At 51.9% G+C, this 17,151-nt stretch overlaps 2 protein-coding genes across 7 annotated transcripts in view; one reads left to right on the top strand and one right to left on the bottom strand.

Moving 5' to 3' along the window:
* The window catches only part of LOC147650241 (uncharacterized), a 293,456-nt gene that overhangs the window by 6,327 nt on the left and 269,978 nt on the right, over nucleotides 1-17,151 (bottom strand). The gene's annotated exons all lie outside the window — the stretch shown is intronic.
* Nucleotides 1-17,151, top strand: part of LOC111943906 (uncharacterized) — a 261,321-nt gene that overhangs the window by 1,211 nt on the left and 242,959 nt on the right. For 3 of the 4 annotated variants that reach the window (XM_086853477.1, XM_086853480.1, XM_086853481.1), the window contains 17 exons: nucleotides 149-196; nucleotides 334-566; nucleotides 1,022-1,175; nucleotides 2,613-2,806; nucleotides 4,160-4,288; nucleotides 4,467-4,636; nucleotides 5,387-5,557; nucleotides 6,164-6,298; nucleotides 6,574-6,719; nucleotides 7,175-7,455; nucleotides 9,463-9,622; nucleotides 10,196-10,499; nucleotides 11,113-11,245; nucleotides 12,189-12,500; nucleotides 12,976-13,119; nucleotides 13,500-13,674; nucleotides 13,987-14,290. In XM_086853477.1, the coding sequence (XP_086709603.1) occupies nucleotides 149-196; nucleotides 334-566; nucleotides 1,022-1,175; nucleotides 2,613-2,806; nucleotides 4,160-4,288; nucleotides 4,467-4,636; nucleotides 5,387-5,394 (936 nt within the window). In that variant the 3' untranslated portion in view covers nucleotides 5,395-5,557; nucleotides 6,164-6,298; nucleotides 6,574-6,719; ... (6 more) ...; nucleotides 13,500-13,674; nucleotides 13,987-14,290. Of the gene's footprint in view, nucleotides 1-148; nucleotides 197-333; nucleotides 567-1,021; nucleotides 1,176-2,612; nucleotides 2,807-4,159; nucleotides 4,289-4,466; nucleotides 4,637-5,386; nucleotides 5,558-6,163; nucleotides 6,299-6,573; nucleotides 6,720-7,174; nucleotides 7,456-9,462; nucleotides 9,623-10,195; nucleotides 10,500-11,112; nucleotides 11,246-12,188; nucleotides 12,501-12,975; nucleotides 13,120-13,499; nucleotides 13,675-13,986; nucleotides 14,291-17,151 lie in introns of those variants that run through there. The other variant, XM_086853479.1, reaches the window with a different exon arrangement.

Genomic DNA, 17,151 nt, shown 5'->3' with positions numbered 1-17,151 from the left:
TGCTGTCAAACTAGTGGGCTGAAAATATTCCCAAGGAGGGGAGGAAGAGCTCAGCTGGAATTGCTGCTCTCTGGGACAGGCTGGGAAGCACTTAGATGTGACTGGGCAGGCATGCAGTCTGAGTGTGCTCTTCCCTGTGCTCTTCCAGGGAGCTCGAGGTCTTTCTCACCAGGGACAATCCTCCCGAGCCCCTGAGGTGAGTAAACTGTGCTGAGCTGGCTGGGATTTTGAAACTGAATGGACACTGGTTCTTGTGGGATCAAAAGAGGCATCTCAGTGGTCCTTTGGAATAGGAAGAGAATGCCTGACTAACAGCTGGATGTGGGCTTTCAGGCACTGACAGACGACGGTGACAGCATGGCCCATTCCATCATCTGCACTGACAATCCTGGCAGCATCCTCTCAACTCTGACATCCACGGATAAACAGGATCCCTTTGCATTGCTTCGGGAAGTCTCAGGGAATTGTGGGCGCTTGCAGGAACGTACTGGTCAAATGGACGAGGAAACCCAAACGGTCACAAGCCGCTATCAGCAGATGGAGGATCTGATAGAAGAAATCAGAGGGTGAACATTTCCTCCTCCTCCTCCTCCTCCTCCTCTTGCATTCCAGATGCAATCTGCTTCCAGGTGTGGGAGTTCAGAGGTTCCTGGGTGAAGAAATCACCTGCCCTACCATGTGTGGCTCTTGAGCATCGTCCTGTCAGGGTTTTTCATGCTCTACTGTGACTCCTAAGGCTGTGTGGGAGATGCACAGCCATGTTGGAATAGAAGACTCCTTTTTCTCACCATACTGCTTCCCTGAATTCTGTTCTTTGCGTGCCCCTGCCCAGCCACTGCTTCTCACTGCAGGAAGGCAAAATCCTGCCTTCCTTTCCCTTTGCCTCTGGAGGATTTCCTTGGGAGGGAAAGAGCAAGGTCTTCCTTAGCCCACTGCCCCCTGCTCCAGCCTGGAGTGCTGGAAATGGGATCGGTGACTCTTGAGGCCTCTTTGTTCTTCTGACTGAGCCTTGTCTCTGCAGTTGCTGCAAAAACGTTGAGAAGTCCAGGGAAAAGCTGCAGCAATGCATGGGAATCCCAGAGCCAGGAGCCTTGTGGCTGCGTCAAAGGAACACCGAGCAGCAGAAGGAAACGTCACCCCAGGTGGAAAAAGCCCAGCAGCAGGACAGGATGGAGGTTGGTTTTTGAAATGAGACTGGCTTTCCCTTGAAAACTTGTCTTGGCCCTTCTTGTACAGTGGAGGCTGCACTGGAGGGAGAAGACCCCTCATTGCAGAGCGAGCTGTAAGTCAAGAGGCAGACACTGGAGGAATTGCAGCTTCAGAGGGATCTGCTGGAGCAAAGGAGGGATGATGTCACCATGGCTCTGGACACCTCATTGCTAGGCAGCACCTGTGGGAGTGGGAGTTGTGCCAGCCAGATCAGCCCAGATGCTGTTTCTGGCAGAAGAAGACAGGGACACTGCTGTGGACAGCTGCCTCAAGATGGCACACGCATTTTTTAGCCAGGGATATGGGTGTTTGTCAGCAAAGTGTTGCATGCTTCTGCAAAATTTGTTGCTGTGAGCAGCCACAGAGCCTCTAAAACAGGGAATGGAGCTGGGGAAGGGTCTGGAGCACAGGTTTGACAAGGAGCAGCTGAGGGAGCTGGCGGGGCTCAGCCTGGAGAAAAGGAGGCTCAGGGGGCACCTTCTTGCTCTCTACAACTTCCTGTGACAGGAAGGTGCAGCAGCTGAGGGTTGGGCTCTGCTCCCAGGGAGTAAGGGACAGGACACGAGGAAACTGCTCCAAGCTGTGCCAGGAGAGGTTTGGATTGGGTGTTACAGGATAGCTGCAAGAGAAGGGTTTGTTTCTGATGGTCCCTCTCAGACAGTCTCCGTTCTGGGGTATGTGGTAGGTTTGGCAAATACACAGCAGAGATTTTGCTTTTGAAGAAAAGAGCTCAAAAACACGGTTTGGTCATCTGGCTTGAATAGCAGCAAGGGCCATTAGACACCTTCTTTGTGTAAGACAAGTCAGTGGTATTGTTGGTGTGAATTGCTGCACCAAGACATCTGCATTGGCCACATCAGCCAGACTTCCATCAGTCACTAAATGTCTGCTCACCACAAGAGCCATTTCCCTGCCAAGCATCCCCTTGTTGCAGAGAGCTGCTCTGAACATGTGGAGAGGTGACACTTTGATGGGGGTTTTGTTCTAGAAGAGGCAGTCCTGTGTATTTTCCCTTGCTTCAGGGAGCAAAACTGCTTTCCCCAACCTTCCTGAAAATGTCCAGTGCTGAAATAGATCCTGATAGAAATTTTGTTTGCCATGTGGCACTTGAGGAAGATGCAGTGCTTTTGGGTGACAACATGGAGTTTGGAGTAGGGATGTTTGTTGTTAAGGAGCTGTCAAGTCCCAGGCAAGGCAGCAGGGCCTGACACAGCAGCTCCAAGGTAACAGTGGCAGAGGCTTTTGCAGCCCAGGGTATCAGAGCTGCATAGGGCAGATGCTGTGAACCTTGGAGGCCAGAGCACAGGTGCTCCTTGTCCTCTGGCTGCCTGCGAGGTGGCACTGGCTGGCTCTGCACAGGGCTCCTGAGGAAGGGCTCAAGCTGTACCTTGTCCTGTTTCCAGGTTTCCCAGGAGCAAGAGTCAGCGAGCAGGGCTCTGGAGCAGCTGCGCCGGCAATCCTCTGGCCAAGGGCACGCACTGGCCCAGGTGCGCAGAGAGAAGGAGCTGCTGGGCCAGGAGAAGGCTGCCCTTAAGGGAGGAATGGATAACATGGAACGGCACCGACAAGAGCTTTGCAAGCAGCTGGCAGAGACCAGGTAAAGGCAGGGAGCAGAGCCTTTCAGATGTTTTTACATTCCGTGGAAGAATATGGAAATGTCTCCAAAAAAAGAGAAATATGCCACAATGTGAAGGTTATTTTTCTGACATCTAAAGCCAATAAAGCTCTCATGAGCCTTGGGCTCCTGTTTGTGCTGCCAAGCACATTCCTGTGGGAAGTCAAAAGCAAGCCACCCAGCCCTGAATTGAGTAGTAGTTAAAGCATGCAGAGGTTGAGTGAAACCTGAAGTTTCTCTTGCGTTTGGTTCCTTTTTGTGAGCATCCCTGGTTCACTGAACATCCCTCGTTCCTTACCAAGTAGCTTGACATGATCTTGATCTTCAGAACTGAAGCTCCATCTTGAGCATTCCAGGCTCTTACCTGGGGACATTTGGGAGTGTTTTGTTCTAGAAGGGGAAGTCCTGTATGTTTTCCCTTGTTGCTTGCTGCCATTGTGGGTGAAGCCAGAGGCTCCTGCTGAAAGTCTTGAGGCTTTCTGCTTCCAAGCCCGCTCTTGAGAAGTGTGGGCCAGGTGCTAGAGGTGGTTAGAGAGCAGCAGGGAAAGCCCTTTGGAATCCTCAACAACCTCTGGGGATTCTTGCTAATTGTTGATGGGCATCCACCTGCCAAACCCACTGAGGTCTCTTTGCACGGTCCCTCTCACTCTGTAAAGAAGGACAAGCCAATTGGGCTACTGCCTGCTTAGCCAACAACACTAAAATAAAGGTGGCAAGCCTGCTCCTTGAGCTTGCATGAGTTTAAACAGCAGTCTCTGAATTCAAGTAGTTATTGTTCAGACAAAAGGGTGTTGGGATCTTTTACAAGTGCTGCCATGACCATGAGATTTTACTGTATCATGCAAAGTAGTTCTGAAGTCTCTTAAATACACGGTGTCTGGAAAATGATGTACCTTTATGTCCATTTTCAAGAGCATTAAAAAGTCAGGAGTCAGCCAGAGCAAGAGTCTGTCCTGTCCCCCTGCAGAGCAGCTTGCAAGTGCTGATGACAGAAGGGCTGTGAGCAGAGGCTGAGACTTTGCTTGTCAGCCCATCCTGTCCGGGCACAGCTCCCCAGTGTCATAGGTCAGGAACAGCAAGTGAAGCTTTGGCTGTTGAGGTCAAGTTGGGCTGGGCTGTGTGTGCTGTGCCAGGCCATAAGGAAGGCCAGGGCACTCCCTCAGAGGGCCCTGCTTTGCTATGGAAATGGCACAAAAGTGTCTTCTCTGGACGAGTTTCCATGTGACCCATTTTCCATAGTGATGTGTGGGGATCTTGAGCCTCGTTGTCCTGGAATAACCAGCTGTGGGTGTCAGGAGCAAGCAGCTCATGTCTCTCTGTATTTGCAATTTGTAGGTCAGCAAAAGGAGAGCCTGGAATCCAGCCTGTCTGCTGCTCAGCAGCAGATATCTCAGCTGGAGATGAGCAGGAACCATGTGGAGGCTCAAGTGCTCAGAGTCACGCAGGCCAAGGCAGTGGTAGAAGGTGAGGACCTCGTGTGCTTTGTTTGTGGTGCCGCCCCTGCCGAGAGAAGCTAAGCACCCTGTAAAGCCACCTCTGTCCACAGGGCTTCTGAGGAGTGGTGGGGCTGGAGGCACTGAAAGGGCCTGAGGTCAGTAAAGTCAGCAAAGACTCTGATTCCTGCTGTTGGTGATGTTTGCAGGACAAGTGAAATTCCTGCAACAAGAGCTGGAAGCAGAGAGAGCTCTCAGGATGAAAGAACAGGAAGAGACAGCTCAGCAGCTCATGCAGGCAGAGAATCGGTGTCAAGAAAGCCTCAGGCTTCAGGCAAAAGCTCAGCAACTGGAAATAAACAAGCTCCTGCACGACCTGGTAGGGGACAATATGCTTCTGAATTGTCCGAGCTGGGCCTGTGGGAAGGTTTAGCTCAAGCAGAACCTGAGAGTGAGAAAGGGCAGCAATCCTCTGCCAGAGGCCTCTTGCTGCTGGGCTGGGCAGCAGAGCCAGCATCTCAGACTTGGAGGTGTGTGAAGCCCCCCAGGCTGGTGCTGGGACAGTAAATGCAGCCATGGCTCCAGTGAGGGCGTAAGAGGAGTTCCAGAGCAGGTTGGGCAGTGCCCACCCAAAGTGAGACAGCCCAGGGCAGGATCATCCCTGAGTCCCTCCTGCCACGGAGCAGATGCCAACATGCAGCAGATGCCAACATGGAGCAGATGCCATCAGTGCCGCTGGCTGCAGGAGCAGGAACTTGGGTCCTTTCTTGCTGTGCTTCCATGATTGACACAGGGATTAGGTTTGGGCTGGAAGCCAATGGAACAGGCCCCTGGTCCTTCCGTGCTTGTGGCTGGGGCATCAGGGAGGGGAAGGTGACACCTCCTTTTGTGAGTGCTTGGGCTCAATGCTTGTGAAGGCTTTTCCCAACAGAAATGATTCCATGAGGCTGTGATTCTTGCAGCTGCTGAGCCTCCTCTTAAATTCCCAGGCAGGACATGGTTTCTGGAGTGCAGAAAGCCAGTGCTGTTGTCTTTTCAGGTTGGGGTTTGTGGGATGGATGAAGCTTCACATCTTTCAGCAAGGAGCTTGCTGGGACTTCATCTTGCAAATTTCTCCTCCCCTCCTCAGGGAAGTGAACGTGAAAGGCACCGTGCTGAGGTGCTGGAACAATGGCAAGAAGAGAAGGCAAAGAGAGAGCAGGAACACGAGAAGGTGCTGCTTGAGCTGAGGCAGAAAGTTGCCACCCTGCAGGCCCAACAACAAGACGAACAAATTAGATTTGAAAAAGCCAAGCGACAGGTAATGGTTCTGAAGGGAGAACTGGTGTGATTTTTTGCAAGGCTGGAGCTGTGGAGATGGCAGGCTATGGGGGCTGTGTGGAGCATGTCCTCCATGTCCTCTCCATTGAATGTGGGCAGGTGAAAGGTGATCGGGTCTGTCTTTGGGACCAGGAATGAGCCCTCTCACAGGAAGCCAGGCAGAAACATCAGCTTTAAGTTGAGATTTTTGTGCTGCTCTTGTGTTCTGTTTTTCTAAGACATACCTCAGAGTTTCTTCACTGTTCTCTTGCCACTCCCCTTCTGGTGTGTGCTGGTAGGTGTTCAGTGCCAAAGTGAGATTGTAGGACTTTTCTGGGCACAGGGAGGGTGTAGCAGGAATGCTGACAAGGATGAGAAAAATCTATTTAACGATTCATCTGGAGTATATCTGAAGAGGAACCCAGAGATGTCTTCTGGGCTGTGTTTTAAGTCACTTCCTGGGCAGCTGTGGCTCCCCGGGGCAGACAGTGGCCCAGGGGAGCAGCAGCCAAGTGCTCTGAGGGCGCGTGAGCCCATCCGTCTTTGCCTCTTGCCACACAGATGTTGCAGGCAAGTGTGAAACCCTCTGCTCTTTGCTTCTGTGCAGGTGCTGCAGGAAGAGCAGAATGAGAAGAGGGCTTTAACAGAGACACTGCTCCAAACTCGGGGACAGCTCAGCCAAGCGTGCCAGCAGGTCCAGCAGCTCAGGCAGGAGGTGAAAGAGCAGCAAGAGAAGGGACAGGTAAGTCTGAGTAGGCAGGGAATGGAGTGCAGGGCAGGGACAAGGGCACAAAAGGCAGCTCCTGGGAGTGAGGAGGCAAGGGCTGCCTCAGGCTCTGGGAGCACAGAGCCTGGTAAGCTCCAGAGCTCAGGCCAGGAAGGAGGGCTTGCAGTGCAAGCAGAGCTGGGTCGAGAAGCCACAAGAAGTGGCTGAAGGAATGGGATTTGGAGACAGCAAGTGCAAAAATCTGAGCCTGAGGGCAGGTCCCAGGAAGTCACTCTGCATTTTGTTGCCAGACCATCAAGGCAAAGCTGCAAGCTGAGCTGCAGGAAGCTCACAATGAAATGCTGGCAGTGCAGAGGAGGCACAAGGAAGAACTTCAGGGCATCAGAGAGAGGAGATGAATGTCTTCCTTGAACAGAGGGATGCTCTACAAAAGCAGGTGAGTTGAAACAGCAGTGGCACTGCAGTCAGGCAGGGAGGACTCTGTGGCCTTCTTGCTTTTCCATGGCAGAGCAGCAGCTGATGGAGTGATCCCTGGGGCTGCCTCATGCTGTGGGGGCTCCATGGCAGCTGCTCTGAAGGACACTCAGTGCTCTGCTGAATCTCAGCTGCTGCCCCCTGGACAGCTGGGCCAGTCCTCTGGGCTGTTGGCCAGCAACCATCAGCATGGACTCCTGCTGGCCTCTTCTTGCTAGCCTTGGTTTGGGAGGTGCTTTTTCAGGTGGGCCACTTAGAGATTTAACCTTAAGTTGTCCATCTCTATTGGGAATCTGCCAGTCCCAGGACAGGGAGAAAGGGAAAGTTTTCCTTTCTCATTCCTAAGTGCCTCTACTGTGGCTGACAGTGGCAGGCTGTGGCTGTCGCCTCTGACTGCTTTGTTCTGTTTGACTGGAGGTTGATGAGTTGACATCTCAGCTGGCAGCCTCCTGAGAGTTCCTGGAAAGCAGAGTCCAGAGAGCCCAGCAAGATGTGAGCGAGGCCCAGGCACAGTCAAGGCAGAAGCAATTGGAGGCTGAACACATCCAGAAGAGGCTGGAGGAGGCAGAACATCAGAAGAAGGAGCTCCAAGTGAAGCTGCAGAAACTGGAGAGGGAATGGAGTGAATGCAAAGAAGTGGCACTGGAAAATTTTGAATTGCAGGCTTCCGTGAATGTCCTAGAGAGGGAAAGAGACAGGTAAATGAAAGCCTGTGGGACTCTGCAATGTGGTGAATGCATTCCCTCTTTGCCATCTTTGCACCTACCTGGGGCTCTGGCAGCATTTCCTAAGGGGCAGATTCTGAACTCTCCATGAAGACACATCTCATTATCTGTATGTTGTGTTCATTCTCTAATATTTTAAGCCTTCACTTGGAGTTTTTCTGAAGACAAAGGCTTTTGGGGTAGCTCTTTCCCTCTAGGGAGTGTTGTGCTCTTAGGTTAGGTTAGGTTAGGTTAGGTTAGGTTAGGTTAGGTTAGGTTAGGTCAGGTTAGGTTAGGTTAGGTGGGTGTGTTAACAGTGCTGGAGCTGCAGTGTAAGGAGCTGGATACATCCATCAGCTCCACCTTGGCTGCTGTAACTTGAAGCCTTTGGGATCTGATCAGCCTGGCATCTGATGCCTTTGCTGGGCAGAACCTTCTTAAGGCCCTGAGTGCTGATCAAGCCCAGATTGCCCTGGGAGGCACCCAAGAAACAAGAATGTTTCTTGAAAGAAATTGGCCAGGAGACAAGACTCCTGTTTGATGCCTTTAATTAGGATTCAGCTCTTGGGGTGGGGGGCCCGAGGGCTTGTTTGCACCATGGCCGTTCCCACACTGGCAGCTCCAAGGAGGAGGCACAATTCAGCTTTGCAGCACACACTGCAGAGCTGGGGCTTCCGTCCTCATGAGAGTAGCCAGAAGGCCTGTTGTTCTGGCTCGTTGTCTAGGGGTGTCAGTCCTTTCCAGTCCTCTTAGGTCATGGTGATGCAGGAAAATGGTTTCTAAGCAGGCTTAGGTGATGCAGGGAGATGATCTTAGCTTGCTAGAATATGTTTCCTTGTCCTTTTATTCCTCTGTTAGCTCATTGTTTTGGTGTCTTGCATGCCTTAGTTTGCATATTACTTGGTTGCACAGCTTCCTGGGAGTTTCTTTGTTCTAGTGTGGCACAGCAACCATGGGAGTTGTCTCCTTCTGTGGCATACCTTTCTAATGGGTTGCTTTTGTTAGTTTAATTTAGCCCCCCATGGGAGCAGCTCTGTTACAGCAGTAGCAGGGAAGGAAGGGAAAGGTACAGGAATGTCTCATAAGAACCTTTAAAACACTTCAGAACCTGGTAAGTAATTAACATTACTAATAACCATCAGAGTAAACAAGGGGTACAAGGTTTATAAATGGGATAAGAACATTAACTGTACGTAACTAAACACAGTATTTTAACTGGGGTGGATTTCTTGAGATATTTTATTCATGATATCTCTGGTGCATTGCTCCTGATAAAATGCCCCCCTGGTGCCTGGAGGGGCTCAAGCAGGGTCCCTGCCACCCTCCACACTCACAGGTGTTACTGACTGTGCAAAGAATGCAAGAAACCAGAGCAAGGTTAGGGGGGCTCCTCCAGCTGATCAAGTCAAGCCAGTCTTCAGTGCCACAGGATTCTTCTTCCAAGAAGAAGACAAAGGAAAGGCAGAGCACTCTTGCTTGCCTGGAGGTTTCTGCATCTTCCATCAGCTTGAGCTCTAAGCCTCTGTTGCCACTTCTGCCTTGGGCCTTTGTTCCTCCAGCTGAAAGTAGGATGGGTGCTGGTAAATCTCAGGGAACTTCCCAGACGTCCCCTGGCTGTAGGGTGCTGCTCCTCCTACCTGGACATACAAGATGGGGGAAGGAAACGTCTCTTCCATGTTGACCAAACCTCTTCCCCTTGGAGCCTGGTTAGTCAGAAGAAAATTCTTCCTCTTCCCTAATGTCTTCATTGCAGGACTTTGTTAGGTTTGTATGCACATTCCCATCTCAAATAGAAGGTAGGCCATGAAGGCAGGAACTCCCTGTTCTTTCAGGAACAAAAGCAGAGTGGGCACATGCTGGGCTGTGACTGCAGGGGGAACAAACAGCCAAGTTGTTTAGACAAACCTCATCGGACAGAGCAGTTTTCTCTGAGGTGGTGCAAGTCCTAGGAGTTTATAAAATGTGATACCATTAGTAATGAGTTGCATGCTTCCCTTCTAGGCTGATTCTGTCTCTGGAGGAAAAGAGCATGGATCTCAGAATGCTGGAACAAAGGAACCTGGCGCTGAACAATGAGCTGTCTCAGTTTCATTCTGCTCTTCAGCAGGCCGAACTGGTCTCTTCAATTTGTGCAGGACAACTGCAGCAGCTCAACACCCAGGTAAGCTGTGCACTCCATCCTCTTCTCCAGGGACACACAACACCACCTTTGGCATGCTAGTCCCAACCTCTTTCCCCTCCCAGCAGCATCCACATGTTCTTCCCAGGCCTGCTGCTGCTGCTGCACCCTCAGGCCAAGGCTGGATCTGGTGTCTGCTGCCAAAGTTTTCCCCCATTCTTTCCTGGGTCCCAGCAGGAAATCTGGGAGCAGAAGCAGCAGCACACTCCTCTGGAGCTTCTCTGTCCCTCTGTTAGCAGTGCTGTCCCTGACAGGATTGGTGCCTGTGCCAGGCACTGAGCAATGTGGGGACACAGACGTGGCTATGGCAGGCTGGGCAGGGCACTTCCACCACAGCCAGTTCAGCCCGTGTTCAGAGCTGCAGCCTCAAGGGTGCCCCTTGCCTCCCTTCCCCTGTTTTCTCTACCTTTGTCTCTACTGGATTCCTGGTTCTGCACCTTCTGTTTCTGGTGTATTTCTACCTGAAGTAATTTCTCCTTCAAAGCTCTCCCTACTGCCCGCTCTGCTGCCTCAGGAGCAGCCCAGTCCCTGAGGCTCTCTGCATCCATCTTCCAGATCCAGGCCCTGCAGGATGCAGTGACAGAGAAGGCAGCTCAGCAGGACACTCAAGAGAAGGAGCTGCTGCAGGAGCTGGAAAAGTCCCGAGCAGGAGAACAGAGCTTGAGGGACGCTGTGCATGTGCTGCAGGTTGAGATGTCTGAGCTGCGTCTGAGGCTCCAGAGCTCTGAGGAAAGAGCAGAGGCCATGGCCACACACTGTGAGGCCATGGAGATGGAGCTGAGGATGGCTCAGGCTGACAACAACCAAATCAAGGCCTGCAATCAGGAGCTGCAGACACTGTTGGAGGAAACTCAGCAAGGTACAACTTCTCTCCCATCCATTGCCCCATCCTGTTCCACCAGCGGGGATCTCTGATCCCATGCAGAGGTAAAGGCCTTTGCCCAGAGATGGCAGACAGGAAAAACAACCAGCACGAGACTTATCCATCCAGGCGCCAGTCAAAGTTTATCTCAAGGATGATGCTGTGGCTGGCGGTGCCAACTGGCTCTGCTGTGGCTGATCCCATACACAGCTGGTGCCTTTCAGGTGCTGTGTCTGTGCTAAGCAGCTGGAGCTGGATGCCTCAGCTCAATTCCCCCAAATTTCAGGCCCTGTCAAAGCCTCCAGGCTATTGGCCTCTCTGGAGCAGGGCTGCACAGGCATCCCAGCTGCTTTGTCTCTCTTGGATTGTTCACTCAGCACAAGGCCAAGAGCAAACACACTTTGCTATTCCTCTGAACCTTGCCCCTGCCATTCCTGCATTTTTCTCTGCCTGGAAGTTTCCTTCATTTCTCTCAGTTTTGGAAGCTCTTGTGGGCTTAAGGCCTGGCAAACCTCGGCAGGCAGAGAAGACAGTGCTGTTATCTCTGCAGGGTGCCCATCAGTTTACTTTGCTTTGCTTTCTCCCTTCTCTTTCCCCTTCCCTCCTGCAGCAATATGGAGGGCAGAACAGCAGAAGACCTCTCTAGAAACTGCCTTGAAGGAAGAGGCTGTGACTGTTCGTCAGAGGTGGCATCACTGCAGAGGAAACTGGAGAGCCAGGAGAAGGAAAGGAAGGATGTGCTGGTGAGAATGGCAGATGCCACAAAGGGCCATTTCCTAGCTATGTTTGCACCTTGTGTTACCAGTTCTAAGGAGCACCTTTTTCCAGTTTAACTTTCCTAATTGCATTCTTCTGAACAAGGAGGAAATGATGTTGTAGCCATGTCAAAGCCAGTTAGCACTGAGGCTGCTGATTTTCCTCCATGCTGGAGTTCTGTGCCCTGGAAGCTTTAGTTCTCCATGTCCACACTGTCTCCATTGACATTGCATGGTTTGGGCAATTCCTTGCGTCCAAATCCATGTTCAGATTTCTAAATATCTGGAGCTGGCAGGAGGGATGAGAAGACCTAGGTTGCTGTTAATTGAAAGGTGTTTGGCCTTGGCCGTGTGAGAGCAGGCAGTGGGGAGAGAAGAGAGGAAAGCCAGGTGCTGATGCAGATCAGGACGTGTGCCTGCAAGGGGAGAACTCGTCCTGAGTGGCAGCAGGGAATGAAAGACTGATCTGGCCATTGGTGCTGCAAGAGAGGGCAGTGGGGCTCTCGGGGATGCTGCCATGGAAAGTCTACACAGGAGTGTTGGAAAACCACTCCTGTTGCCCCAAGGCCTTGGAATGAAATGCTGAGGGTGTTTGCTCTTCCTTCCTGATGGAGAGCACATCCTCATGGCACTGCCTAAATCCTGCTTAGCATTGACTTGAAATCCTGGCTGCAGTTCTGGCAGCTCGTGCCCAAAGGAACACGGGAGTGGAGCTGCCAGAGGTCGGGGACGGGCAGAAAGGAAGCTGGGATGGGCTGAGCGAGCTGGGAAAGAGGCAGCGTTAAGGGGGGCCCAGCCAAGGTCTGCAGCAGCCCGAGAGGCAGAGAGAGGGGGGCAGCACGTGCCTGCCCCTGCAGCAGGAGTCCAGATCTGGTATGAGAAGCAAACCAAGGGAGGCAATGAGTGAGTTTTCTTCTCCCTGTTTTAGCAGCATGAACGGGAATTGTACCACCAGCAGCTGAGGGACCTGGAAAAGGACATGGGTGAACCTGACATCCAAAGAGGGAAGAAGATAACCCAGGAATTGGAAGTGGAGAGGGAAGACATGCAAGAAGAGTTGGACCACGGGACTGCTGCTGCCTTGAAGAAGAGAGGAAGAGAAGAAATCAAAGGGACAGAGAATGCTCAACTCCTGAGTGCTGCACTGAGGAAGAGCGAAATGGCCAAGGGGACTCTGAAGAAAAACTTTGTAATCCTGCAGAGAAAATCTCCTGACAACTGCATGGGCCAGTCTCATCTCCAGGTAGGCACAGGCACTGACCTTCAGTCCACTCCAATGTCTCTGAAGGATTCCAGTGATGTTTCCCATAAAGAAGTGGGACTCTATATCCCTGTGAGTCCAGGCCTGCTTGGCCAAAGCAGCCCAAGCTGCGGCAGGCAGCCTTGTCTGTCTCCAGCCAGAGACCATTGACTGGCAGATTGTTTCCTGGCATGCCCAGAATGACTGCTACATCTCTGGAGTTTGCTGTTCAGGTCAGCTGCAGGCCAAATGCTGGGCATGGGGAGCTGCTTCTCCTGTGCCCACACAAGATCATGGCAACACGTGGGGATTTGGATTTGGTGTGGGAGGGAATGGAGCAAGTGAGTAGTTTTGTACTGAGAGAGCCAAACAGAAGCTGCACTGCTGGTGCCACATGGATGCTTTGTGAGACAGATTTCCAAGGGACAGCTTTTGTGGTGTCTGAAATAAGGGAATCATCTCTTCTCTGAATACCCAGCAGGCTGTTGGAGCAGAAGGGAAGCAGCTATCAGAGCACTCCAGGAAGGTCGTGGAACATGTACGGGATGTGGCTGCAACATCAGCAAAAGACAAGACAGAGAATCTTGGATCAACCACTGTGCCCAGGAGGACTCTCGAGCAGGTAAAGTACACCACCTGTGCAGAGCCTCAGGCTCCTCTGGAGCACAGCACGTTTGCCCAGGCAGTGCTTTGCAGTGCCCTGCTTGTTTCCTTGCCTCTCCCTGTCCCTGCTGCAGGCACAGCCTTTTGTTTGTTCTGTCTCTTGCGGCAGCTCATGGCTTTCTCAAAGGTGCCTTCACTGCACTGTCTCCCTCCCTGGCCCCGTGTCCCTGGACACACCCTGGCCTCTCTTGCGCAGCCCCCAGCGAGAGCTTTTTGCCCCCAGTGTTGTCTGGTGCAATTCAGGCTCTCAGAGCAGAGATCTTGCATTGATGTCCAGAGGTTCTTTTGCTCCATGTTTGCTGACAGGTTTCTGTGACCTTTCTCCCATCCAATGTGCAGGTGGAACCTGAAGGAAGAAGAATCATAACTTTTAGGAGAGTGTTCCCCCCAGAGTCCTTTACGTTCAGTGTCTCCAAGTCCGAGCAGCAAAATAGGTCAACTTCTGAAAGAAGCTCCAGCAGCTCAAGGGAGCAGCAGTAGCCCTCCTGCTGATGCACAGCCTGTGGAGCAAGGGGTCAGTGGCCCAAATGTGTCCTTTGGAAATGAGAGTTGGGTTCCTCACTGCTGTTGGAACTCGCTCTGCTAGACCTGTGGGGGCTGAGGGATGTACGTGGGAAGGGTTTGGCAGCCGTGGACTGGACTTGTTGATCATCTGAGCTCTGTTCAGGGCCAGTCTGGGAGCCTGTTCCTTTCCCCTTCCCCGAGGGCAGAGTGTTGGTGAGGGCTGCAGTTGGAGGCTGTGTCTGCCCTGACAGCCGGTACCGTGGGGCTGTGGATGCTGCTGCCAGCGTGGGCTTGTGTGAGCCGGGCCTTGTGCCTCTTTCAGGTGTCCCTGCTGCAGTCACAGCTGGCCCGAGACCGACAGCACCACCTGGAGAGCTGTGCAGGGAGCAGGCACGAGACACTCCCGTTGAGTCACAGGGAGCAGAAGGGATCTCCTTGCTTCCTAAACTTCTCAGAGAGGAGCCATGGAGCAGCTGGATGTAGTATTAGCCTTAGATTTTGTCACTAGTTTATGTTTAAAGCATAGTTATAGGTGTAAGTGAACCTTTATACAACTGTGTTTCATAGGATGTAGGATGTATTTATAGACAAATAAAGAGTTTGTTATGATCATGATTAAACTAAAAGATCTTTATTGGAATTACTTACTACCCAGTACACGGAACTATAACTTCCAGTGTAGTGTGTTACATTTGATGCAACTTTGAATCAATTCTATTCAAGCCAGCAAAACCAATTCTTAATTAGAGATTGAGCACCCAAACCAATGATCATGGGCAAAGATTTCTCTCAGCCTCAAGGAGTGACACTGAGGGACATGATCACTCCAGGGAGGAATCTGCAGAAAGGAGACATGTGCCATAATCCACTTTGGTGAGGGCAGGAGACTCCTGCCATGTGTGGAGCTTTTTCATTTGTCCTTAGGAAACTGCAACCTGTTTTAGTCTGAGAGTCACAGAATCTCAGGCTGGGTGAGGTTGGAGGTACTTCTGGAGGTCACCTTGCACAGCCCCTGCCCCATCAGGACCACCCAGAGACAGCTGCCCAGGATGTGTCCAGGTGGCTTTTGAGTCACCTGCTGCATCACCTCCCTGGGCACCTGCACCAGTGCTCAGCCACCCTCCCAGTGCAGAAGTGTCTCCTGAGCTCACAGGGCCCCTCCTGTGTGTCACTTTGTGCCCGTGGCCCCTGGGGCTGTCCCTGACCCCATCCCCTCTGCAGCCCCACCCTGGGTATTTATCCCCAGGGATGAGATGCCCTGAGCGTGCTGTGCTCCAGGCTGGGCAGTCCCAGCTCTCTCAGCCTCTCCTCATGGCAGAGATGCTCCAGCCCCTCCATCATGGCCCATCATGGCCCTGTGCTGGGCTCTGTCCAGTCTGTCCCTGTCCCCTGTACTGGGCAGCCCAGCTCTGGGCCCAGCACTCCAAGGCTGCCTCACTGGTGTGGAGCAGAGGGGAAGAAACCCTTCCCTGTGCCATGTGTGGCACCACTTCCATATTCAGAAAGATTTGGCAGGATTTACAACAGGAATTTCTGCTCCATATCTTATGTGGGAAAAAATGTAATGATCCATGCTCCCTCTCACTGGTGGTGAGTAAAGGAAGAGTAGTCCTTTTGTTGGTGACAATGGATGTCAGCTGCATAGGAACCGTGCCAGACTGGTGTGACCTACTGTGGGAAGGTGCACTCTGAGGGATGTAAAAGCTGGGGTGTAGAGATCATTTGAAGACTATTCTTCAAACCATATAAGCCCCTAATTTGTCAAGATGGGGAAAACAATTCGTAGGCAAGTGTGGATGCTAACTCTGAAACAGAGAGCATGTGAAACTGCAGGCCACATAGCTTTCTCAGTCTTGCCTGAGAAAGTGGCCTGGGAAATTATGAGGAGGATTTAAAACAATCCTCAGAGACAGAAAGCAGCCTTGCAGGTGCTGTTTGTCTGTTCCTTGTTTTCTTTGCAGGAGAAGGTCAAGGGGTGGTGTGCCCCACTGACCAATGATGGTGATGTAGTAGTTTACTAACCAGTAAGAGTTTCTTTTCTGTACTTTCCACGTATCGGTCTATAAAAAAGACTTGAAGTAATAAACTAAGAGAAATTCTCCTGATCGACTCCATAGAGCGTCTTTGTCGTTCATTCTCGCCGTTCCTAATAGAGCGACAGGCAAGGGCTGTGTGCTGGTTTTGCATTGATGGATATTTGGGCAAGAAGGAAGAAAGCACCCATAGAAATTATTTCTCTGACAGAAGCTAAGAGCTTCCTCTGTGTTTGGAAAAAAACAATAGCTGGCTAGTTCCGAGAACTGACAACTTATTGAACCACTTAGAAGCTTGGTCCGCCTCTATGAGATGCACATTTTAAAAACAGACAAGGCCTGGAAAGCTCTCTTGGCTTCTGGCCTTGAACAGGTGACTGGGGCCCGGCTCCCCGCACAGCCTGAGGGGTCTGGTGGGGCCAGGCCCGGCTCTGCTGCGGCGCTGGCCCCTCCTGGGAAGTTCGCTGGGTCTGTTGCGGCGGGGGGCTGGGACCCCTTCCCAGGGGGGCTGAGCCCTTCCCGGGAAGCCCGCCGAGCCCTTCCCAGTGGCACCGCCAGGCCAGGCAGGGCCAGGGCTGAAATTCTGCCGCTGCTGGGTTTTACCAGAAACTGCCAGGCAGAGGGAGGGGTAGCCATCGGCCCACAGCGTGCTGCCTTGGAGTCCTGGCCTGGCTGCTGAGATCCTAGCCGCCCTCCCCCAGCACAGCTACCGAGAATCCTCCACCACAAACAGCTCCGGCTGCTGCCCTGGCAGACACCCCATGACCGTCCACAGGTCTGGGCACCATTTAACCCTTTCAGTGCACAGATGAGACCCACAGAGCACGATTCTCACCTCGGCTGAGAGAAAAGAACAGAGTGACGACACGTAGAAAGACAAAGTTGAAGACCGAGGTCAGGAAAGAAAGAGTCAAGCGTCTGATGGAAGGTAAATGAGGAGATGCCTTAGTATTGAGCCTGAAAGCACTTTTGGTAAGGCCAGGGAGATGGGCTATGATCCACTAAAATATCCCCTTTAATTCAGGGGAAAGTATAGGGGGATAAAGTGTTCAAACTGTCTATGTGACAAAGGCATCCACTGATGAAGCAGTGTAGATGTTGAAAGAGCTGTGATCCCATCAGAAGCTTGAACAGAGAGACACAGAGAGACAGTGATGAAGACCCTTTGCCCCCAGGGAGGGAAGACCTCTGTTCCCAGAGATGAAAATGATTGCAGAGATAAATGAAGAGCACCTTTGGTTTTGAAGAACTCATCCTTAAAAGAATAGCCCATAAGTTGACATAGCCCATAATTGCAACTGTAGAAAGGCTGTGAAAATGGGAGCAACTTCACAATTGCAGGTTTGTTTTTTTTCCCCAGGCAGCTGCTATTTGTGAAAATGAAAAGCCCCAAGGGAATTGTTTCTTGTGGAGAAGTCTCCATGGCATGGCAAGAGAAAATTCCTCTCCCTACA

This window comes from Cyanistes caeruleus, chromosome 16, assembly GCF_971803275.1.
Source record: "Cyanistes caeruleus chromosome 16, bCyaCae1.hap1.1, whole genome shotgun sequence".
Classification (NCBI taxonomy): domain Eukaryota; kingdom Metazoa; phylum Chordata; class Aves; order Passeriformes; family Paridae; genus Cyanistes; species Cyanistes caeruleus.
This window is presented reverse-complemented; position numbering and strand designations above follow the sequence as displayed.